The sequence below is a fragment of the Montipora capricornis genome, chromosome 9, assembly GCF_036669925.1.
Source record: "Montipora capricornis isolate CH-2021 chromosome 9, ASM3666992v2, whole genome shotgun sequence".
NCBI lineage: Eukaryota > Metazoa > Cnidaria > Anthozoa > Scleractinia > Acroporidae > Montipora > Montipora capricornis.
In genome coordinates this window covers 25178663-25203072 of record NC_090891.1, presented here as the reverse complement: position 1 = coordinate 25203072, position 24410 = coordinate 25178663, and the positions used below count along the sequence as shown (strand labels likewise).

General features: G+C 39.0%; 1 protein-coding gene and 2 long non-coding RNA genes across 4 annotated transcripts in view; 1 reads left to right on the top strand and 2 right to left on the bottom strand.

Annotated features, from left to right (window-relative positions):
• Nucleotides 1-6183: 6183 nt before the first annotated feature.
• LOC138015904 (uncharacterized) overlaps nt 6184-24410 on the bottom strand; it is a 21512-nt gene continuing 3285 nt past the window's right edge. The window contains exons 1-5 of one of the 2 annotated variants that reach the window (XR_011125659.1): nt 18660-19706; nt 15354-15505; nt 14593-14688; nt 13297-13343; nt 6184-8813 (exon numbers count right to left, since the gene is read on the bottom strand). This is a non-coding gene — a long non-coding RNA (uncharacterized lncRNA). Of the gene's footprint in view, nt 8814-13296; nt 13344-14592; nt 14689-15353; nt 15506-18659; nt 19707-24410 lie in introns of those variants that run through there. The other variant, XR_011125660.1, reaches the window with a different exon arrangement.
• On the top strand, nt 19749-22852 carry LOC138015903 (melanopsin-like). The gene is made up of 2 exons (XM_068863032.1): nt 19749-20752; nt 22302-22852. Exons 1-2 carry the CDS (start codon nt 19808-19810, stop codon nt 22374-22376), a joined length of 1020 nt encoding a protein of 339 aa, XP_068719133.1. The 5' UTR covers nt 19749-19807; the 3' UTR covers nt 22377-22852.
• LOC138015905 (uncharacterized) lies at nt 22300-23166 on the bottom strand. The gene is made up of 2 exons (XR_011125661.1): nt 22964-23166; nt 22300-22867 (listed from the first exon to the last, which is right to left on the bottom strand). It is a non-coding gene; the product is annotated as an uncharacterized lncRNA (long non-coding RNA).

Below are 24410 nucleotides of genomic sequence, written 5' to 3'. Positions count from 1 at the left end.
TTAGTTATTAATCTGAGATAGCATGTCAACGGTTATACTGAAAAAAAAAAAAGGCAATACCCTTGGCTTTACAATTTTTGTAAACTCGGAAGTGCAGGGATGGCGTAGTGGTGAAAGCACTCGCCTGTCACCAATGTGTCTCCAGTTCGATTCCCGGACACGGCGTCATATATATGTGGCATGAGTTTGTTAGTTTTCTACTCTGCTCCGAGAGGTTTTTCTCCGGGTACTCCGGTTTCCCATCTCCTTTTACAACAGCGTGGAAATGTAGTCAGGGGCATTTCCATTGGCGCCTTTTATGTTGTAAGGAGAATTTTACATACTCTTATTTCTTTATCCGCAAACCAATCGAGGTAGTTTTCAGAAGGGGCTGAGATGCAGTGTCAGGCTGGAGGGGCTGTAACATTTCGATGAAAACCCGAAGAGAATGCATTGCAGAAACAATCCCCTACGCATGAGGCACTCGAGGACATAAAATCCTTCTTATTGTGTCTTTCACTGCTTGCCTTTTTGAAAAAAAAAAATCTCCATCTGGAGTGTTTGAAGGCGGTGTAACTTCTGGATCTGGGCCGATGGAAAACCAAAAGGAATATACTCCATCAGTCAGTCTCTTATGAAATGTATGCATTAGGGGCTCGAAGGGCATGAAATGCTTCTTATTGTGTCTTTCATTGCTTGCCTCAACGCTTTGATCCTCCAAGTGTAAAGAATCGGGTTTAGCGCCGAGTTGAAGAAGACAAGGGATACACTTAAATTCCAAGCGATTGGACTTGCTTTCTCCGAGGCTTGAAACGAACCTATGACAATAGCAGGAAGATAGCAAGCTACCGATGATAACTGTACAATCTTGATACTAGAAACTGTCTCCCTGTATTTTGCCATAATTAATGTCATTCCAGCGGTGTCCGTTTGAACCTGAATTTGAAGTTGACGTTGTCGCAGCATCAAGAAAATCTTCGTATATACGCATATTGAAATACAAACAGAAATTGCTGAAAGTACTATGGCCACAGTCAGAGAAATTGTACTCCCTAGAAAGATAAACATTAGCCCGCCTAAAATTCCAGCTACCCAGAAAAGGATGACCACCAAACGAACGCGCTTTAAAGTTACAAAAACTCTGTACCTCAGGCCCAAATATAGGGCAAGGAATCTATCCACGCTAATAGCGGTCGATGTAAAAATCGATACCTCGCACAGCATAATGCTAAAAAGGTAATTTGTACTCCTGGCATAGCTCAAAATGATCAAGTTAATATTGGAGATTCCTTGAAATAAAGACATAATGTGAACTGGCAATGAAATAAGTGCAACGCAAAGGTCAGCGACAGCCAAACATCGGAACAACAGTTTTGTTGGTGGATGAACGGAATACACTCGCGGTAGAGAAATTAGTAATAAAAAATTACCAAGAAATGCTGAAATGGCAAACAAGATGTTCAAAGCAACGAGAAAAAGAGCTAAGCCCATTGGTATTAAAGCCACTAATTCTTCCTTTTTTGTAGTGTAATTAATCATAGCGGAAACGTTCACCATAGTTGCAGGGTTGTTCCACATGGAGTCTGATGCTCTGCTGTGGATTTGTGTCAGTATTGTTGTAAAATTCTTCCAATATTACACTTGGCTCTGACTTTGGGTTTTTCGGTGGCAGCAGCAATTATGTAGTTACCTCCTTCACGCCCGACTGTTTTATATCTGTGCAGAATCAGGCTTTTGAGCTGATTTTGACACAGTCCGAAATTGAGTGTTTTTCGCTTTTTCGGGCATGCAAAACTCGCATACAAACGGCCAAAAATTTCAAATACATGTACCAACTACATATTTGTAAAAATGACGGTACGAGAGGCAATCTTATCTTTTGTAAAAAAAAAAAGAAGAATTTGTTCGTGATTTCGATAGACTAACCGATTCCACGTTTGCATTTAGGAGTTCAGACTGAAGTAATATAGGCGACGGCAGCGAAAAAGGCGCAAAGAAGGCAAAAGTAGCGAACACAATTGACCTACACCTGCGTTGCATATATTTGACACTTTCTTTGGCCCACTTTGTGCAAAATTGACAGATTTTGAACAAAACATCAGCGCAGTTCCTGTTCCTTTCAATTTAGCTTCACGATACGTCACGTGAACCAGATGATGGAACCATCAGTGATCGGAAAAGAAACGAGTTGAGGGTTGGATGGCTTCGTTGTCGACGCTGCTTAAACCAGAACTTATTCACTATTATACTGATGCAAAAGTTAATACATTAAGAGGCACTACATGAATATAAGCCTTGGATACTAACGGTCGCTGAGTTTGCTATATATTAATTTTGATACACGGTCTCACACTAAAGGACTTGATGGTGTCGAGGAAGCAATTTACTTTTTAAACAAAAACTTAGACAGGCTTCAAAGATACTGGACCAAATTCAATTCGAAAAAGAGGCCTGTCTTATAACATCAAAACAATCAGATTTTTTATATTTTTAGTTTTTAAATTTTAGAAGTTTTTATTATTTTCATTTAAGGTTTTGTAAATATAGATTTTAATTAAGTTGTTGGCAGGTCCACACCACCCTTCAGGTTAACAAATAGTATATGTATGTATGTATCTATGTATCTTTCTTCAAAGGAAGAGCAACGATCACCAACACGCGAGAAAAAGACTCAATCGATTGTCAGAGAAATTAGACATGCATAACATGCAACAGCAACAATTTACAGGGACGAAATGAAAAGAAACTGAAGCAATCGTGATAGTCTTTTAAAAAGAACTTTTGATTAGAAATCTATGATAACAGAGGTTGGCAAGAAAAACTCTAAAGAGATGAAACTAAGAGAACTTAATTTCAATTTCTTGCTCAGAATAGTGACTAAGAAAGGACTTCTCAAGTATGGAATTAAGCCGGATGAGTGCTTGTTGTGGGGAACCATACGTTCATTATAAGTGCCCGGCATTTCACTCAAAATTTCACAAAAAAAAAACATCATTAAATAGTTCAAAATAGTCACAGATTGTAAGGTTTATCCAGCATATGTATTTAGGGACATTTTGATCGGCGTAAGAAATATCTAAGAAAGCCAGTCTGGTAAAAACGTTTAATAACACACTCTATTATTTCTACGAAACTGCATCTATTAACTCAAATTGAAGGAAGACGTCTTTCTACTCCCCGATTTTATGAATGAATTAAATTTATTGCCCAGAGGAAATAAATGGATTTATGCTGAGTGTGACACGCTAAGTTAGCTATTTCTCATGTTGCAGTTGCGGCATTCCTGTCATCCGGGAATTTCTCTAGAACTTTTATCACGTGCACAAGCTAGGCGTAGGGCTGCTTTCGCTAACTGATTCAAGAAAGTCAAGATCATTTTTCCTCCCCCCTCCCTATTCTTAGTTTCTTGTAGATGGCAGGTGTGCCCTCATCTTTGCTGGGATCATGTCTTCTGTATTTGGCCGTGTTTACTAGGTTAGCATGCTGATTTTAAATAAACGGCCAAAATATCCCAAACAGTTTGAGTATTGTTTGTGTCAAAGCAAACGGAGCTCGCTCAAAGCATCGCCTTGCCAACAATGTCAGTCTTTAGTTATGTATGGAGAAAGAAACATAAATAAGGTTAAGAGAAAATACAAAATTGAAACTCTTGAGATAAGTAATGGGTAAAATACATTTCCCTCACCTCTTTTTTAAAAAAAATTCTCTTCTTCGGTACAATGCACTGATGTAGCAAAAAGGCAACAGAAAAGAACTTTATGCAGGAATGCATGTCATTGAACGTTTTTACTCTTTTGCAATACAGGCCTTTTGAGTGTTGTCTTTGCCCGAGTTTCACAAATTAGTTCAGTTTAAAGATAAATTTTCGTGTATGGAATAAACCTGGGAAGACACAGCCTTGCTTTTAGTGTATAGAGTGAGTTTCAATCGAGTGTCGTAAAACCAAAACCAAAGTAATTACTTTAGCCAATCAAAAAGGACGGAGACAATCCGGTAAACCAATCAAAACTCGAAGTTATCTTAAGGTAATTCCCTTGAAATTGTTCTACTATCAAACCTTTTTGGAAACTTGGCATAATTAAAATTCATGATATGAACATTAAAAAAATGCAATAAAAAAATGGGGTCACTGTGCTTGTTTACGCGTCAGCAGGCTCTTAAAATGGGGTATTTTTACTGTTTGCGCGTTAACAATTCGAATCATCTTCATACAGAATTAAGTCTTGGTTATTTCAAAGACACAAAAAATTATTTTGAAAATAAAGCTTCTTTTATTCACATAAGCAGTATTGCTTCATTTACGCCGTTTTTGATTGCCTGGTTGTGGGAAGAGTGCACTTTTTGGGACAGTTCCGTGGTTAGCCTGAAGTCCTCGCCTTGGCCAAAATACACCCAGTACGGAACTGTTTTCCAAAAAAATTCATGTTCTACTATCAAACTTTTTTTCTTCTTCAAATATGTTCTTTATGAGACTGTTCTTAGCAAATACCTGAAAAAAAAAGTCGGGGGTCACTGCGCTGGTTTGAGAGAAAAGGAGCATTTATCTCGCTATCGGGCTTAACTTGAGGGAAATCTCTTACGTTTTGTACGCGCACGTCCTCATGTGCGCGCGCTAATGACGCACAAATCGTGCTCAGTAGGGATGCGCAATGCAATACTAAGAAATTACCTTTAACGCGTGAAAAAACGCTTCAAAACGTCTTTTTTACTCGGATACCTTTTGTAACAATACAGAGACAACACAACTTTTTCCCCCCACGTCTGTTAAACAGAATTCAATTCCTTGATTAGCATGTACTCTGTAATCAGATTGTAGTTTTTACAACGGGGTTTCATCTAAGTCCACGGTCTATGTCTTATATCCAGTCTGCAGTCTGGGTGCACGGTTCACAGTCCGCAATCACGTTGAACAATATCTTAGCATGTTATTTGAACAAATTACAATCACTGGAGACATGGCACTGATTTCCACAACTAAGTAAATTTTATAACATTTGTTGCAAAAAAATTATCATTGGACGAGACAAAAAATAATTGTTAGTCACCACATATTTTGAACAGGGGTAAGCCTAATAAAAATACAGCAGTTGGATATTGCTCTCCTATATTCCCATTACTATTGTATATATTGGTAACTATTATTTTTGGATGCCAGATTTCCAAAGCATTGTGCAGAATTATTGTACCTACCGGTATCACTAGTTTCAGAAATGAAACGAGGTCAGTTACACTAAATTAAATTTAGTCTTGAGGCAAGGCACAGAAGTTTTGTGCCCGTCTTGGTTTCAGAACCAAAGGAGGTCAATAGCACTAAATTCATTTTTGAAACAAGGTGAAGATTTTGCTTCTGTCATTTGTTGCAGAATCAAAGGAGGTCAATAGCACCAAATTAATTCTTAAGACAAAACGCAGAATTTTTGCACCCATGATTAGTTTCAGTATAAAAGGAGGGAAATAGGACCAAATTCATTCTTGGGGCAACGTGCAGAATTTTTGCGACCGTCATTAGCTAGAGTCATAACCAAAGGAGGCCAATAGTACAAAATTTATTCTTGGGATAAGGTACTGAGTTTTTGCCCCCAAACTTTTCGCACAGCCACGATATTCGTGTAATACTCCACCCGTAGATATGTCGGTGAAATAAAATCGTTTTTAACCAAGAGAGTGTACTTGTTGTTAAGTTTACAAAGTTTGACCCAGCATAAATGTAATATCCGAGGCAGTTTTAGGGTATTCGTCGAAAAAAACCTTTTTTGGAAAAAGCGCATTTTATTTTGGAACGCGTTACTAATTACACGTAGCCGACACAAAGCGCGGGAAAATATGCACGCGCGAGCCACGATTGGTTTTGGTTTCACTTCTAATTGGTTGAAAAAGTGGCGCGAGGACTTTGAACCAATCACTGAGTGAAGTAATCAAAAACCAAAGCAGTTCGCTAATACTTTCGACACTCAATTGAAAACCGCTCTAACAGAAGACCTTTTATTTGACGAACTTGCGGAGCCCCCACGCACACAAACCTAAATTTTTCTCGTTGTTGTTTTGCAGAAGGCAGTCAGGAAATGCGTGTATTTAAACTAAACGCACCTGCAGGGCGTGCAAACCTGTGTTTTGCTAACTAAATATGCCATGTACTTTGCATAGGGCACTCCCTTTTGAAACTTTATAATCTAGTCAAAAAGAGTCAACAGATGTCCCTTCATTGGCAGTTTTATTAGTTAATTAAATACCATCTCAGGAAACTTAAGCCGATGATGAAGCTACAAGTCTCAAATCATGATAATAGGAGATAGGCTATCGGGAATGAGATGGGTAATGATATAATTCACAAATAGGCTCCGCGGTTCTGTGCGTCTGTTTAGTAATAGATAAAAGAAGATATCAAAATGTGATGAGAACAAAAATGTGGCAGACCACTAATAACCGGAGGTGACAGCCGATAGTGTCAGTGATGTTCTTACAACGCATTTCGATCGTTTTTATGATATACGCAGAATCTAAAGACTACTCTTTCGTCATCTGGAAGACAATCCCCGGAAATATTGTAATTAGGGACTGAGGCACCTTTAAATTTCTTGGTTTTTGAAAAAAAACCTTCATCTGCAGTGTTTGGAGGCATTGTAATTTCTGGATCTGGGTCGATGAAAAACCAAAAGGAATATACTCCAACAGTCAGTCTCTTATGCGATGTATGCATTAGGGGCTCGAATGGCATAAAATGCTTCTTATTGTGTCTTTCACTGCTTGCCTCAACGCTTTGATCCTCCAAATATAAAGAATTGGGTTTAAAGCCGAGTTGAAGAAGAGAAGGGATACATTTAAATCCCAAGCAATTTGAGCTGCTTTTCCGAAAGCTTCAAACGAAACTATAACAATAGAAGGAAGATAGCAAGCTATCAATGCTAACTGCACAACCTTAATACTAGAAACTGTCTCCTTGTATTTTGCAATATTTAATGTTACAATTCCAGCTGTGTCCCTTTGATCCGTAATTTGAACGTGCCGTTGTCGCAGAATCAAGAAGATCTTCGTGTAGGAGAACGTTGAAATAAAAACAGAAAGTGCTGAGAGTACTATGGCCACACTCAAAGCAATTTTACTCCCTAAAAAGATAAACATCAGTCCGTCTGAAATTCCAGTTACCCAGAAAAGAATAACAACCAAATGAACGCGCCTTAAGGTCACAAAAACTCTGTACCTGAGGCCTAACTGCAGCGCAAGGAATCTATCCACGCTAATAGCGGTCGATGTAAAAATCGATACCTCGCACAGAATAAGGCTAAAAAGATAATTTATACTCCTAGCATAGCTCAAAGTGATCAAGTTGATATTGGAGATTCCTCGAAATAAGGACGTTATATGAATTGGCAACGAAATGAGTGCAACGCAAAGGTCAGCGACGGCTAAACATCGGAACAACAGTTTTGTTGGTGGATGTATGGAATGTACTCGTGGTAGAGAAGTCAATATTAAGAGATTTCCCAGAAGTGCCGAGATGGCAAACAAGATGTTCAAAGCGATGAGAAATAGAGCTAAGTCCTTTGGTATTAAAGCCACTGACTCTTCCCTTCTTGTTGTATAATTAAGCATAGCGGAGCCGTTTAACATAGTTAATCAGTTGTTGGAGCTAGAATGTGGTCCTTCACAGTGGCTTTACTGGTGTAAAATTGTTTCAATCAGTTACTCTTGTTGCCTCTTTCAATTTTTTTGGTGGCGGCATTAACCACTGTTCGTCCTCCCAGCCTGGCTGTTTCGGTGCAGAGTACTTAGGAACAGATTGTGATTCTGACCCAGTCTGAGATCAAATGGCTTTTTGAGTGTTTCCTTTAGGGATTGCCAGGAAAGATGGCATACAAACGACCGCCTTGAAAGTGTTTTTTTTAATCGCAAACAACTGCGTCTTACAAAAACATTTGAATGAATAATTTTAATTTAGAGAGGCAGGCTAACTTAATTGCAAATACATCTTTATTATTCAAATGCATCTGAGTAAATTACTCTGTTTGCCCAGCAGGCTATTGTTGCTCACTGTGTTTTAATGCAGATAAAATGTAGTGTTCACTGAGTATGATTACGGAACATTTTTTAGATCACAGAAAAAAAATATATATATATATATTACAATTTTTTAAAAGTAGCACCACAGTTTAACAACCATTTTTTCAATCATGATATCAACTTAACGCCGAAACATTGATTGTTTATTTTTGGAGTGTTTTAATTTTTTTCAGCAGTCTGGCAGTCTTTGATGACTTGAGGAATCTGATTGGATCACGCACCCAATGTTTTGACATTCTTAAAAGAACGCATTCGAACTTTCAATTTTATGAATTTTTCCATTTTTTTCTCCACTTGACGCTCACAAATTGAAAACAGTTCAGTGGTGCAATTAGCAGCAGCCCAGTAGAATTCTACGTTCTACTGTTTTTGGTTGCAACGAGAAATGAAAACAAGTCAGTCAGAATGATGCTTTTCTCAGTCGGAATTGCGAACTTGTTCTGCCCGACCACGTTGACGGTGCTCGGTTGCGCATGATAATTTTGATAGTAATGTGTCGTACAGTTTTGTTTCGACAACGTTTACTTGCATGACGGATGCCACACTGGGAAACGATTTCTTGCAACTCGATGATCCAAAAATCTGGATGAATGTTCAATTTCTTTTCTCTTGTATGTTTTGTTAATTGCTTGGCTCCCCACTACCACAGTCTCTCGGTGTTGTATGGTACCACGCCCTTCAATTTTAACTTTCCAAAGAGGTTGAACGTATACAGAAACGGGCTCTCATTGCACCTGCGCTTTCATACAGAGAAGCTCTTCAGTTTCTTAATTTACCTAGAATAGATGAAAGACGCAGTGAATTGAGCGTGAAAACTTTTAAAAGGATTTCAAAAGGGGGACCACTTTTTAAACATCTTCCTAAGGCGAGGGTTAGTTTACAACACCATTATACGAGAAATGCAGAGAACAACATTGTTGCACTAGGGCATGCGCGCTAGGTCCACTTTGTTGCGCACCAGGTGCTGGGGCACACGAACATCAACATTGGCAAATAAAAAATATAAATATATGTTACTCTGGTGTTTGAAATATAAATTATGTACAATAAAAACGTTTTCCGACGTTTCGGTTGTATTCAACAACCTTCATCAGGGAATGCGAAAGATAAAATTTACACAAAAGCTAAGATATAAACTAAAACGCTAATTAAAATTCTAAAGTTAGTGTCATTTTTTCTTTTCTGCAATAGTCAAATGCAAATACTCCTTGGGAAGTAGTGCTCCATCGTCTCGGTTGAGGGGGTCTTTAGCACAGTTTATTTCCCAAGCCTCAAGAATTTTCCTTTGTCGCCAGTTATTGTTATTTCTAAGAATAGTGGCCTCATTCCACGCGATGTCATGATTCGTTTTTATAACGTGGTCCGCAAGTGCTGATTTTTCATTTTGTAGCCGTGCGACGGCCTTTTGATGCTCGCCTTTTCTAGTTGTAAATTTTCTTTGCGTTTCTCCGACGTAATTCTTGCTACATACTGCGCAGGGAATGTCATACACGAGATCTCGAATTTCTTCTTTGCCCATTTCGTCTTTCGGCTTTGGAAATATCTGGCCAATTGTATTGTACGGTTTACTCCCAAAGGAGTATTTGCATTTGACTATTGCAGAAAAGAAAAAATGACACTAACTTTAGAATTTTAATTAGCGTTTTAGTTTATATCTTAGCTTTCGTGTAAATTTTATCTTTCACTTTCCCTGATGAAGGGTGTTGAATACAACCGAAACGTCAGAAAACGTTTTTATTGTACATAATTTATGTTTCAAACTCCAGAGTGACATATATTTATATTTTTTATTTGCCAATGGATCGACCTGGTGACAAACCCAGTTTTAATAGCATTCTAGAGAAGTACGACAGAGAAATTTTACTGAAAGCTCGCCGATTGAACAAGACGATGACAAAGATCACTCGACATAAGTGTCATCTTTTTTTCAACCACCGATGCAAAGATCGCTACAAATTGGCGAAGAATACTGGTTTTCAATTTCTGAAGCTGAGAATCGAACAATTGCACAAGAAAATTCGCCAACTCGACTGCGAAAAAGACAGGCTAACAAAATGCTTGCACGCTGTTATGGAACCCGACGATCTGAAGCAGACTGAAGTGCTTTTCCGAAATTTACAACATACGGAACACTTGAGAATTAAGGCTGGACATACGAGAAAATTGCAAGCATTGGAGGGAAAATCTAACCAATCAACCACTAGAAACACCGTCAACTGTGAGGTCAACCCTGTCAAGTGGGTTTTAAATATCTCAAGTAAACCACTCACGGATACTGAGAAGTCTGCATTGCAAAAGGGAATAAATTTTGCCATTGCTCCAAAGAAAATTCCCACTGCAGAATTCGTAGCTGCTGTGGAAGACAGTATAACTAAACTATCGGCTGAGGAAAACCTTACAGTAAGAGCACGAGTTTCAGAAGTCCTTAGCAGAGCCCACCCTCCGGCATCAAACATTCCATCTTCGGAAATGAAAGCCCTACAAGATCTCCGAAAGGACAAATCGAGACTCATCATTTCGGCGGACAAAGGGAACTGCACAGTTGTGATGGACCGCAAAGACTATGATGAGAAAGTAAAAGAACTCCTCGGCGACGAATCAACCTACAAGGTCTTAAAAAAAGATCCAACTAAAACGACGGAAAGAGACATGAACGGTATACTGCTGAAAATGAAACGGGAGGAGACCATCGGGGAAAATTTATCCAAACGTCTCCACAGCTCCGACGGCCTACCATCTCGATTTTATGGTTTACCGAAAGTCCATAAGAACGGATGCCCGTTACGGCCCATTGTTTCTTTCATATCAACTCCTACATACAACCTCTCTAAGCATGTGGCTAAAATATTAAAACCCTTGACTGATAATTCCGACTACACTGTCAAAAACAGCATTGAATTCTGTGAAAGTATTACTGACATCAAACTTCAGGATGACGACGTACTTGTTTCTTTCGACGTCGTTTCGTTGTTTACATCGATTCCGGTGGACGTAGCTATTAGTGTTGCTCACAGCCGCCTGGTCAACGACGAAAATTTACAAGACAGGACAGCCATACCTATTACTGACATTGTCAAATTACTTGACTTTTGCCTGTCAACCACCAATTTTCAGTATGACCACAAGCATTACAGGCAAATTCATGGGACAGCTATGGGCTCCCCCGTTTCCGCTATAATGGCTAACATGGTCATGGAAGACCTTGAAGAAAGAGCGCTAGCTTCACTAACCAATCCACCTTTGTTTTGGAAGAGATTTGTGGACGACGTGATTACAACCGCAAAATCTGGAAGTACACAGACCTTTCTGGAACATTTGAATTCAGTTGAACCTTGCATTACTTTCACAATTGAACGTGAGAACGAGAGTAAAATTGCCTTTCTTGACACCATGGTTCATCACCAGGAAGACGGAAAATTAATCACCACCGTCTACCGGAAACCTACCCACACTGATCGCTATCTGTCATATTTATCGCACCATCCCAGTATGCACAAGCGAGCTGTGGTCAAATCATTAATGGATCGGGCCGAGAGAATTCCCTCAACAAAATCCGACCGAAACAAGGAAAAACAAAGAATAATGTCCACATTACAATCAAATGGATACCCCAAACGCTTTATCTTGAATGCCAGCAAACCTAAACCACCATTAAACCACCCATTAACTGGTGCAGAGTCGGAAGAGAAATATTGCACAATACCATACGTTAGCGGGACCTCCGAACCCATAAAGAGAGTTTTGGGCAATCATGGTATCAAAGTGACTTTTAAACCCTACAATACAATTGGCCAGATATTTCCAAAGCCGAAAGACGAAATGTGATTTTTTGTTCATAGTACCACTTTAACCTCACCCATTCGTCGAAAATGTTCACAGCCCGATTATTTTTATATTCAGTTAAAACTGGAACGGCTTCCAGAGGCCAGGTTATCCGAGACGGACAAAAGCATCTCGATAACAGCAAATCTAGATTTTCATTAGTCAAATGATACCTGGAACGGTTTCTTCTGATGGCCTGGCCTGGAATCGATTCCCTCATTCTTTTTTTTTTTTTTCTTTTTTTTTTTTTTTAAGCTTTATTGGGTACTCCTGCAACGTACAATATAACTTTATAACTAGTTATAGCTGTCGCTAAAGTGCCAACGAGCCAAGCTTGCGTGATCTGGCGGCTGCAAACATCATGCGGCGTACTCGTGCTTAACTCTCATTGGTTATCGCTACGGTCAACATTTCATCGCTTTGGTCTACATTACAGCTTTTGGTCTACATTACACTCAAATTTGAAGCGCTTCTGAGATTTCGTCCGCCTAAAAATCTTCTCGCGGCTCTATAAGCTGCCGCCTCGCCAGGCCTTCTGTCTTCAGAAGGCCTGACTCGTTGGCAATAAAACACAAGGGAAAAAAAAAAAATAAAAAAATAAAAAAATAATAATAATAATAATAATAATAATAATAATAGTAAAGAAATGAAATGAAATGAAGAAAAGAAAAGAACTAAAACCCAAAAGGGGTAGGTGCAATGGGACTAACGTCCCATGCGAGGCACCGCCCCTAGAATTCGACGCCATATGTGGGTTGAGTTTGTTGGTTCTTTATTATGCTCCGAGAGGTTTTTCCCCGGGTACTCCGGTTTTCCCCTCTCCACAAAAACCAACCTTTGATTTGATTTGTTTTGATTTCAGTTGATTTGAAGTCTTCTCAATTAGTAGAGCACTCGTGCTCACCTAAATAATCTTGAGACTTCAATAAAGTGATTATTATTATCATTATTATTTGACTTAAGAATAAGCAACCCTAAAATGGTTACTGCAGTTAAACGTTGGTATTCCTAACCCCCAGGAGAAATGAAAAGACATATTAGCAATTAAGTATTAGTCAACAACGAACATAACAGTACACTTATGGTCTAAAATAATGATAGTTGCTTTGTAAGAATGCATCTTAACTTCACTCTAAATTGTATTTATTTATAGAAACTACATCCACGGAGCCTACAGGCAGTACCAGTATATAGGGTGGATATACAATTAACAGAGGACTAATAAAATAACAGTCATTCCATCCTGTGTGGTCTCTGTTATATATAAACAATTTCTAGAGGGTGATGGAAACCACACAGGGTTTAGCAATCGTTTTTTTTTTTATTTGCGTAAATTTCTTTCGAACAAAGTGATAATTTTAAAAAGGGAAACGCCACTTTTTTCATTTTGAAAGACCTTATCAGTTAAAACACTCAATAAAGGTCTTAAAAACTTACTGATTTAGGACGACGTTTCCACAGTGCTCCAGAAATTATGAAGTTCACTGTAAAGAAATAAAAATCAACACATGCTCATGGAGAAATAATGAAGTAAAAGTATGTAACTAAAAATGTACAAGTACATGGAAGGGGGTGTTAAAAAAACAGATGACAATACAAGCATGCAAAAAATTGGCCAATTAAAAACTTTCACGCGAATTGGGTCAGATTGTACACTGAGCATGTTAATAAAAACATTTCATACACTAGCAATCAAACTTGTTCTTACACGTCTTTATTACACAGTAAAATTTCTGCTAAGATTTTTTGAGGTAAGACATGCTTCTCTCGGAAATGTCAACAACATGAACGGTGTTGCGTCCGTCAAGGAAACAGTTGGTGAAATACAAATGTTCCTCCTTCGGCAAGAACTTCTTGGCTCGGCCAAACTTGACCGATTTGAGAAATTTTTGTTACTAAACTTCAGTTTCGACTTAGTGACGTCATGAACATGCCTCCAGGCTGCTGAGCCAATTTAAAGATACGCCACTTTGGAAGCTTTGGAAACTTCGGGAAGTACATTATCTTTACTCTAACTTCCTACTGTGAGACGAGGAAAAAGAACAAAATCTCCTTTAATTTACTTCCGTTCCAAGTTCAGCTCAATACACGAGCAGATGTTTCATTCAATGTAGCATTTAAAAATTCCCCCAAACACCGCATAAAAATTAGAATAGAGGTGCACAAAGCACTTCATAACAGCTACTGCAAAAAAAAATGATGTCGTGCATGGGCCTAGATTTTCAGATAATGGCTCTATAGTCGTAAAGAAAATGAATATTTGTCATTTACAGAAAGCAAAAACCTTTCAATTTTTGTTGATTTTATCAGGTTAATGAACATTCTGGTTTCGTTTCCTGTCTTTTGACCGACATGAATGGTTATTTCTCCAACGAGTCGCACGACCTTGCAATACCGTACATACTCCGAAAATAGGCCCTTCCGTACACCTGCAAATGTAAGGCCCCCGGGGTTTGTGTTATAGGGAACTGTTTTTATACGCAGTAAATTGAATGGAATAGGTATAGATGGTGTCTTGGTACTCAGGTCACTCTGTTCCATTCCAATTGATAGTCATCGAAGAACCTCTAGCTCTTAGAGCAGACACCGAGATCACTTTTTCTGCGAATTCAGTCTGAGAATGCAGTAATTTGAAGACGGGAAGTGGGGTATGTGTGCAGGGAAGTCCTTGTGACCTTTTCGATTATGTCCTACACTGACAGCAGCTCCGTGAGGGGCACATGGCTAACTTACCATATCTGACAATGACGAAAACAACACTCAAGCGAATTTTTAGCGTGGGTTGCCACAGGCGTCCCACGTATTTACCGTGTGATCCCAGGACCCAGGCTGAAAGACACAAAAAGAATACACAAAAAGAATACTCGACCACTATTGTATTCTTGTAGCGGCACCCTTTGAAGATCGAGGCATGAGACAATACAACCTCGTTTCCAGGACCTCTTCATTGGCTTCTGGGCTCGAAGTTGATAACAATACACGCTATTTATACGCAAATGACTGAAATGAGTGGACGGGTATTGTAGAATCTAGCCAAGAAAGTGAAGAAAAGGAACATGGCATCATATTCAGTGTCAATCAGAGCTCTCCGTCAACAGATTCGTTGCAACCGTATATCGCTTCAAAGTTCACTTACTCTCGAGGAATTCAAAGTGTCTTTAATTTTAGGAACATGGCTGTTCTCGCTGTCCTCTTGTTTTCCCTTCATCCTTTTTTCCAGCGTATACAGGGACGGTGAATTGTCGTATACTTTACATATTGGTGGGATGGTAAAACAACCGTCATTGTTATCTTCGTTGGTACAAGCTTTGCTCCTTTTGCACCTCTCTGTACAATTATCATTTTCCCAAAAATCCATCGTGCCGGACAGCAAACCAGAACAATGGAGGAACAAGACGCGTAGAAAGACCGTGTATTCGTTCATCTTGATTGTTTCTGCCTCCTTATTTGTTGGCTAACGCCCTACGTAACATCAATTTTGCAAATCTTCTCACCTGAACTTGTACTCAAAGAGCATTGGTTTTGCTTTTACTGTGTTTCCACGCTCAGCACAGGAGGATTCGTGATGCATCACCCACACGCACTTTGTTGTAGGGTCCGGATTTGTCACCTTATCAATCACGTGACGGTCCCGTGCATCTGGTATCTATGAAAGCGTTGCAAAGCTAAATGTAACTACTTTGACCAATGACAATAGAGGTGGAAACTCAAATAAGCCAATCATAGCTCGAAGAAAATGAATACAGCCGCTTAACGCGGGCAGGAGCTCATGTTTCCCGAATAAATTTATTTTTAGGAGCAGGTTTTTAGTGCGAAAAGTATCATATTTCCCTTGAGGCTGAGATAGCTCTGTTTTGATTGGCTTTGACAACAGAGTGCGTGCTGAATCTCCCAAGGGAGGCATTCTATAAATATATAGATCTACTCGGGAAAGGGTTACCCTTAAATAAACTAGTCAAAATTGTTCGTTATTGCGCGAAAAATATGTAAATTGCCATACGTTTCGAGGCTCCTGCCTCTCCATCAGTGGATAAAATTGTACGCGTGACATAATGAAAATTTGAATTTGAAGTTATTAGCGCGCGCTGACTGGAAAGGAATTTTCATTGTTATATAGCTGGAGTTTTTCCCGCCACAGCGCGCCCATTCATTGGCTAGTTCATGGTCACATGGCATTTAACAATGAAACTGTTTACTGCCAAATGCCATGAGCGGGCAACATTGCGAAAACTATTACGTCAAACGGTTAACAGTTCACTGTTACCCACCAAATGTTGACCGCTGTTGCACGTGATCAGAGCGTGCAGTTGAAGGTGGCCTGATGTTGTCGCTGGAATCTGGGCGCTTCTTTCAAAATGTTTGATCCATTTGTTTTGCTATATAACAAATCACTTAATGACTGGTCCCTCGGGAAACAATTCATTTTGTTTCCCTCGAATCTCAATGTTTCCCCGAGGCGCAGCCGAAACATTGAGATTCTCGGGAAACAAAATGAACTGTTTCCCTCGGGACCAGTCATTAAGTGTTTATTATGTCACGCGCACAATGTACAGTTGCTTTTTATCCACTGATGAAGAGGCAGCAGCCTCGAAACGTATGGCAATTTACATATTTTTCGTGCAATAACGAACAGTTTTGACTAGTTTATTTATCTACAAACGTTGCACAACACAGTTTTCTTCTTATTTCACAAAGGGTTACCCTTGACGAGCTCCTGGAGCGGGAAAGCAAATTCACAACGAGGTTGAAATGTGACGCAAGACCGTGAAGCTTATCAAATGTAGAAATGACTATAGACGCATACACGTACGTGTACATTGACGGTAGATGTGCAGTGATCGCGCTTTCTCCAAAGTCCCGCAACTGTCCAGACCTATTTCGGATATCGCAAATTCATCTGCATCTTGCAAACGCCGAGGTTTTAATTACCAAACTACACATTCATTTTGCTTTTTGTTATCTCTAAAATATGTTTAAGGAGCAGGGGCCCATTTCTCGAAATTCCCGAAACCTTTCCGAGCCCGAAAAGCCATTCAGTTGTGAAACTGCCAACCGCTTGTTTTGGAAAGCCGATCATTTAACATGACTGTGAAGTTTGAGGACTTAAAGCCTCTCCGTTCTTCAAGTAAGATACAAAGGCAATTGTGACACCCCAAAAATTGCCCGTAAAGTTTCGGGACTTTCCAGAAACGGGCCCCAGCTTATCAAAACAAGCGGTTGCAGTTTCGTAAATGCCTTAGCTTTTCGCGACTTTCGAGAAACAGGCTACTATACAAAGAAAGGAGAAACTTGAGCGTTTAGTTTTTGAATAAACCGTGGTGCTGCGTCGGAGATGAAACAGAGAAATGAGCCTTTTACTACAACGAAGATCTAACGCCCGAAACGCCAGCTTTCAAATTTCTCTACGGTGGACAATTTACCATACTGGTATAAGCCCAGTCGATAAACCCATTTTTGTGTTTCACAAATATCTATCCCACTTTTAAAAAACAGGCAACAAACAATGCTGAAATGAATTTAAATTGCATAAAATAAAAGAGCCATTTTAGTATAATATTTCATAATTCAGTCTTCAAATATTGGATCAAAATAAGTCAGAGAGATAAAGCACGATTCATCTGATCACTGCACGACGAGAGGTTAATACAAAGGAGCACTTGTCAATGAATTTTAATCCGCAAACTGCAGTAGGAAGATTTGGAAGCTGGTCGCTTCTGTCTAAGCTATCGATCGGCATATCAAAAGGTAACTTTATGTTGTCAAGTACAATTTTACGAAGGAAACTCCATTAATTTAATAAAATGCTGATGACTTTTTTCACTCATCGCGGCTGCTTTGAATTAACACGTATTTCGATGCAAATTTTCACCACTTCTTAGCAAACAAGAATTGTTTCATGAGAGGACCACACAATCTTTTTATTGCGCTGTCGGCCCAATTATAAAACGTCAGAACAACAGGTTCATAATCGGATTGCGTTGATGTGCATGATATTGGCTGGCGTAGATCTTCAACTCACGAATTCTTGCAGATTCCCTAGTATAGCAGGAAAATTAGGGATGAAAATCCCCGAAAAGAATTTTAAATGCTTGGATGATCGTGACTGTGTGCCCTAGTTTTCAACATTTTCCTTTTCATTTTATAGAAGGAGGGCGAAGGAGAGCGTGTGAAAAAGTCGCATGTTATTAAAAAGGGAGTACAATATGGCAACTGATGTTAGGCTGTTGACTGTCATTTTAATGATATTGATTTTACAACTTTAGGCCTTTTTTAGTTAAATTGTGCATTTGAAAACCCGGACAGTCGCGGTTCCCACGGAAGTAAATTTTGCTTATTGGTAAACTTGTCGTGCTAATCGTTCTTAGCCTGTGATAGTATCCATCACCCTCAATGTGTTAAGAAATAATAAAGTCATAGAGATACTATGTGGACGTTTGCCATTTGCATAAAAGCCATGCTTAATCTCTGCAATTATTTTCAACATTTACGTGACCAGTATTCCACGAAACGGAGCTTTCATTGTCTGCTCTTATGTTCGATTCAGTTGTCGACAAACGTAATAAGTACCCGTTAACCTTGTTTTCTCTGGCCATGAGACCTATAAGTTACGCCTATACTTGTTCCGTTCGCATTTCAATTTATGGTGCAAATGCATGTGACAATCAGCACCCTCAATCTGTCACATTGTGCTCACAATGCCATTTCGAATCCCATTTCCCTGGCTTTCTTTATTAATGAATCTGTAAACACGAACTGGAATATTCAAATATTTACTCCTGGTAAAATGAACACAGGCCCACCTGTGTTTGTATTTTGATGGCGTCCCCCGTACCCTTTCGACCATCGATCGATAAGTACTTCAATGATATCTCAGCTAGGCTTTCCTCTAGTCTGTGTTTCTATAGTCCTATAATCTAGAAAAGTAGAGCATTAATATGTGAAGTCGAACGTTTTAACGCAATTTTGTTGCTATTTATTTTAAGTTTCAAAAACGAACAATCCGTTTTCAGAAAAACAACCCTCTGGTTTGAAATGAATTAGTTATTCTGGATGATGCTTTTCTTTGTCTTTCAGTTGTGTTATCATAGGCAGCAATAACATTATCGGATATTGTAAAGTAAATGTTGGCGTCCTAAAAAATTGTCTAGCTTATGGTTTTTAAAATTTCGTGTGTTCCTGGAAACCTGTAAGCAACATTGCTACAATCTAGCATAAGAAATATAGTCACCAAAAAATAAAAGACCCTTGACAGGTGACCATGCTAAACAAGGCCAATGCCAGCAAAGCTTGGCTTCGACTTCTGTTTCCTTCTAACTCATTCAATTGTTCCTATAAGAAATTTGAATAAACGCAGCTCATCAGTACTTTTCATTTTCATTCGGAAAAGAAAGGAAAAAAGATGTATAAGATTGCGGAAATCGTAGATGCCTGGGCTATTAACAGCTGAAACTGATCGATTTTATGACCAAAGCTATATTCTAGGCAAAGACAGAGAGCGCCAAATAGATTCCCTTCTTTGCGGAGAAGTAATGTATAATTGCCCTTTTTGCTTCTCTTTTTCCTTTTTTTTGCTTTTCCGTTTTTGCATGCGGATAGATTTTGTGACACAAAACAAAACAAAACAAAACAAAAGATTGCTTCAATTTTATTTGTGTACTCAAATGACTCAAAACAGCCCGGCACAAACAACTGCATAAGGTGAAGATTGACATAATTTACTTTTGCAGCCCAGATAAAAAAGCCACAGCCAGGAATTAGTTTCTCTCTGAATGCTGGATTACTTACCGGTAGTTAAAGTTTAAGACTTTTTGCATCAAATGCCAACAGGAAATAACCAATATGTATGCCCCCCCCCCCCCCCCCACAGAAAAAAAAAAAAAAAAAGAAAAAAAAAGAAAACTGGCGCACTACCGGGTTGTTCAGGAATATGACTTAACTTGACGTTTAAATGACTGGCAGGTCAGTAATTATCCATAATGAGGAGGTTCTTGCCATCGAGGGCCAAGTGTTGAAGATAACTTTGTCAAACATTCCAAATCCAAGGCACAAACTGAGGAAGATGAATAACTCCAGCGTGAACGATTTGCATGAGTGTTCTCAAACTGCATCCCGGTTGATCGCCTCTTCGATTTGTTTTGTATGCATTGCATCGTTTCTGGGTAACATCATGATAGTAGTCACGTTTCTGAAGACCTCAAGCCTCAGAACAAGTACCAACTACCTCATAGTCAACATGGCGATCTCCGATCTGCTATCTTCTGCCACCAACTGGCCACTCGCGGCAACTGAGGGTTTACTTTCAAGAACGCTAGTGATTGGTGGATCCACGGCTACCTTCGCATGTAAAATCGGACATTTCTCCAGAGCTATATCGCAAGCTGTCTCTATTGAAAGTTTACTGTTGATCGTTGTGGACAGATATATTGCGATAGTCCTACCCTTTCAGTCGATATTGATTACTAGACGATCACGATTTATCCTCGTGTCTTTAACTTGGATTTTCCCTCTGTTTCTCTCCTTTCCTTTTTTTATCGCGAGCGAAATCATTGAGGTTGATCACCAAACTGTTTGTAGGACATTGGTTGCATGGAACGAAATTGAAAAATCTGTATTCTATGCTGCAGCTTTTTTGATATTATATGTCACACCTTTTACAGTGATGATTGTCCTCTATTTGAGAATAATGAAGAGTCTCCGGCAGTCGAAAGCAGTTGTTAATGGGGAAGTTCAAAGAGAGAATCAGAAAACAAGGAATCATCAACAAAATCGACTTGTAATGAAAGTTTTCGCTTTGATAGTTAGTTTCTTTGTGATCTGCTGGACACCTTTCTATGTGTATATCGTACTCCACAAAACCTTTTCAACGTCATTGTTCCCGAAGAACAGCTGCAAGGTATTTGTGGTATTGTTTTTCTACTTGTTTCCATCTCTAAGCACTGTTGCTAATCCTGTAATTTTATTTGTAACTAGCTCGAGATTTTCAGGGGCACTGAAGCAAATATTTCATTGTTTCACTCCTAAATCTTCACCTTAGTGCAAAGGTCGACGAGTTTAAGCGGAAAACGATGTTATGAGAATCCAAGTATTAACGTGACACCATGCAATTCCCGTGCTTCAGCATGTACCTTTTAACTGATTACTTAAAATAATAAACATTTACATAGAAACGGGATGTTAAAAAACATATTTGTTTTGCATAGCTTCCGTAAACCTGGCAAAAAGGAGATCTCGAGCAGTCATTGGAACCTGTTAACAAAGTACAGAACTGAAGGCTTCGACAAAAAATAGTCGATGACCACAGGAGTAAATAGAATCATTTTAATTCTGTTTTGTTCCAATATAATATACAGGGGCACCCAACGACCAGTTTGTTGTAAAATGTATTATTATACCCCAGTTAATGAAAATAAATGTTATTAAGGCATTTTTAGGTGTTTTTCAGTGTTGCTGGGAAAACATTATCTGTTCCTTTTTCCCAGCAAGACACACAAGAAATTTCCCAGCCAGCTAGATAAAATTGGTTGATTTCCCAGCCAGCTGATCAAATTTATTTCCCAGCCAGGAATTCCGCGCGCTTTCAAATCCCTCGATCCAAAACGACCGAACAAAAGCGACACAACCGGGACAAAACAGTTTTTTTTCAGAGTTTCTACCGCCAGCTTGGGTTGAAATGCTAGAAAAAGTCAGTAATTCCCAGGCAAAACCTCTATCAATAACAAAATTTCCCAGCCAGCTCATCGAAACACCTGTATTTTTGCCAGCCAGCAAGATTCCTCTGGGGAACAGATAATGTGAGGAACAGATTCGTTGGGTGCCCCTGAATATACATGCTAAACCCTATCAATGTCTGCTTATATAGCTATAATGTAGGCGAATCCACAATATAAAATAGCGAGAAATACTTGGTTACCCGTTGTTAGGCAAATACATTCAAAATGCAATAACGAACTGCTCCTCCCTGTCACTATCTTTTTTAATGCAGTGGACAAAAGGTCTGACAAACAACTGATAAGAAGTAGGGACCTAGTAATTAACCAGTGACACTAATTAACGAACGATTCAGGAGTTTCACACTATCATTGGAAAAACATATTTACTCAGTATCAACATATATATTTGGGCTCAGTCGATATCATACTCGACAACGCTAGTTGACTTATTTTAAGTCGTAATTTTTGCACATCGTAGGACCTATATACTTTCTTGAGTTTGATGGAAAGGGTAAAGACGGATAACGCAATAAATAAAATCTCCAAATGCAGTTTATTCTGAGCGTTTCTTTTTGTTGTTGATAGGAAAATGCTTTTAACAAATAACCCTGAGTTTCCTCAGTGATTAAAATATCTCAAAGAGCAAACAAACGCCTTTGCAGCATCCATCTGTGCCAAAACGGTATTTCATGGATAGAAAAATCATTTTCTTTGTCTTTCCTGTTGTTGCAGCCGGATACATGTCATCTACCGACCATATTAAGCCTTCACATGAAAATATCTCAAAGAAATGACCAAGAGACATAAGCAAGACTCGCCGAGATTATCATCGTTCTCGTCACAACCATCTCCAGTCTCCGTTCTGTACTCGCACGGTTTTGTACCCCGACGGAAGTGAAATTGTGCGTCCTTTAATGGCTAAAACTAGGGGAAGAGAAATCGAAATCGAAAACCATTTTTTGCAGTTAATTGTTATCAGGACAATGGGTAGATTCAATAAAGCAAATTAAAAAAAATTCTGTCATATACACTTTAAAATTGATTTCTTTTTTTTCTGGCAAATAAATAACTAAATAAAAAAGACAAATTGAAAAGGGAATCGAAATCTACATAGGCCTGATGGTACGTAATCCAAAAACATTTTGTCTATTAGAATTTGGTGCATTAGTTTGCTTTCAAGGTCAACTTCATACAAACATGCATATGTTATTACGGTGATTCCAGGCCTAAAGATATCAAAAGAAGAGGAAAGTGGATCTCTTTCATAAACTTGACGAGGAAGAATCTGAGTGCCAATACTGAAAAAAAAAAAAAAAAACACTCGATGATTTGCTCGGTGCATTGTGCGCCAGACGATTTCACACGCAAGTTTTCTTTCAAGGATCAAAGCTTACCAAAAGCGGTTAAAACATGATGACATCGGAGTTGTTTCACAATGTAAGATCAACAAAGAAAGATACGAGCAGAGGACTACGTATACGTATGAATCAAGGTTCTTAAGTTACAGAACGGGCTCTTCAAGTTATTGTACCTGCGCTTTTATACAGAGAAGCTCTTCAGTTTCTTAATTTACATAGATTAGACGAAAGAAGCAGTGAACAGGCCATATTCGTATTCTCGGTATTGGACTGGAACTAGCTTGCAATGGAGGCTAATGCGGGGGAATCTTTTTAAATGCAAATACTTTTTAATATATTCCCCCGCATTAGCCTCCATTGCAAGCTAGTTCCAGTCCAATACTGAGAATACGAATATGGTCTATTGTGCGTGAACACTTTCAAAGAGATTTCAAAAAGGGGGGGGGGGGCACTTTTTAAACATCTTCTTAAGACGAGGGTTACTTTACACCACCATTATACGAGAAATGCAGAGAACTATATGATAGTTAAGGCCTGGCCAAACGCACACAACATTTCAACGCAACATCTTGCCACATTGTTGGGCAGAACATGATGCACAAGTTTGGCCACCCTGTTGCGATATGTTGCGATTTGTTGCAACATGTTGGATGATGTTGAATCAAATTTGAAAACGGTCAATTTTTTCTTGCAACATTTTGGATGTTGCATGATGTTTTATTCGTTTGGCCACGTTCACGCAACATTGTTGCACTAGGGCATGCGTGCCAGGTGCTGGGCCACATGAACATCGACAAGTTGGGTTGAAAATGTTGCGTGCGTTTGGCCAACCCGTTCAACATATGTCGTAACATCATGCAACAATGTTGCATCCAAGATGTTGCTTTGAAATGTTGCGAGCGGTTGGCCGGGCCTTTACCTAAATGCATTTTAATCCGCAAACTGCAGTAGGAGGATTTGGAAGCTGGTCGCTTCTTTCTAAGCTATCGATCGGCATATCAAAAGGTAACTTTATGTTGTCAAGTACAATTTTACGAAGGAAACTCCATTAATATAACAAAATGCTGATGAATATTTTCACTCATGTCACAGGCAACTGCCTCTAACAGGAGTTGAAACAGAAATTTTGTGGCTCGGCCTCAGGCGCAGCTGCTTTGAATTAACATTTCGATGCAAATTTTCACTACTTCTTAGCAAACAAGACTTGTTTCGTGGGAGGACTATACAGTCTTTTTATTGCGCTGTCGGCCCAATTTAATACGTCAAGACAACAGGCTCATAATCGGATTGCGTCAATGTGCATAATAGGTTGGCTGGCGTAGACCTTCAACCCACGAATTCTTGCAGATTTCCTAGTATAGCAGGAAAATTAGGGATGAAAATCACCGAAAATAATTTTAAATGCCCCACAGCCGGGAATTAGCTTAATATTTTTTGTTTCTCTCTGAGTCAGTGCTGGATTACTTACTTAATTTATCTACAT

Bases quoted from the DNA above. Each gene is read 5' to 3' on its own strand.
- LOC138015903 (XM_068863032.1), top strand. From the start codon at position 19,808: ATGACTGGCAGGTCAGTAATTATCCATAATGAGGAGGTTCTTGCCATC. The intron at 20,753-22,301 runs GTATTTGTGGTA...CTGTTGTTGCAG, and splicing joins TCCCGAAGAACAGCTGCAAG to CCGGATACATGTCATCTACC.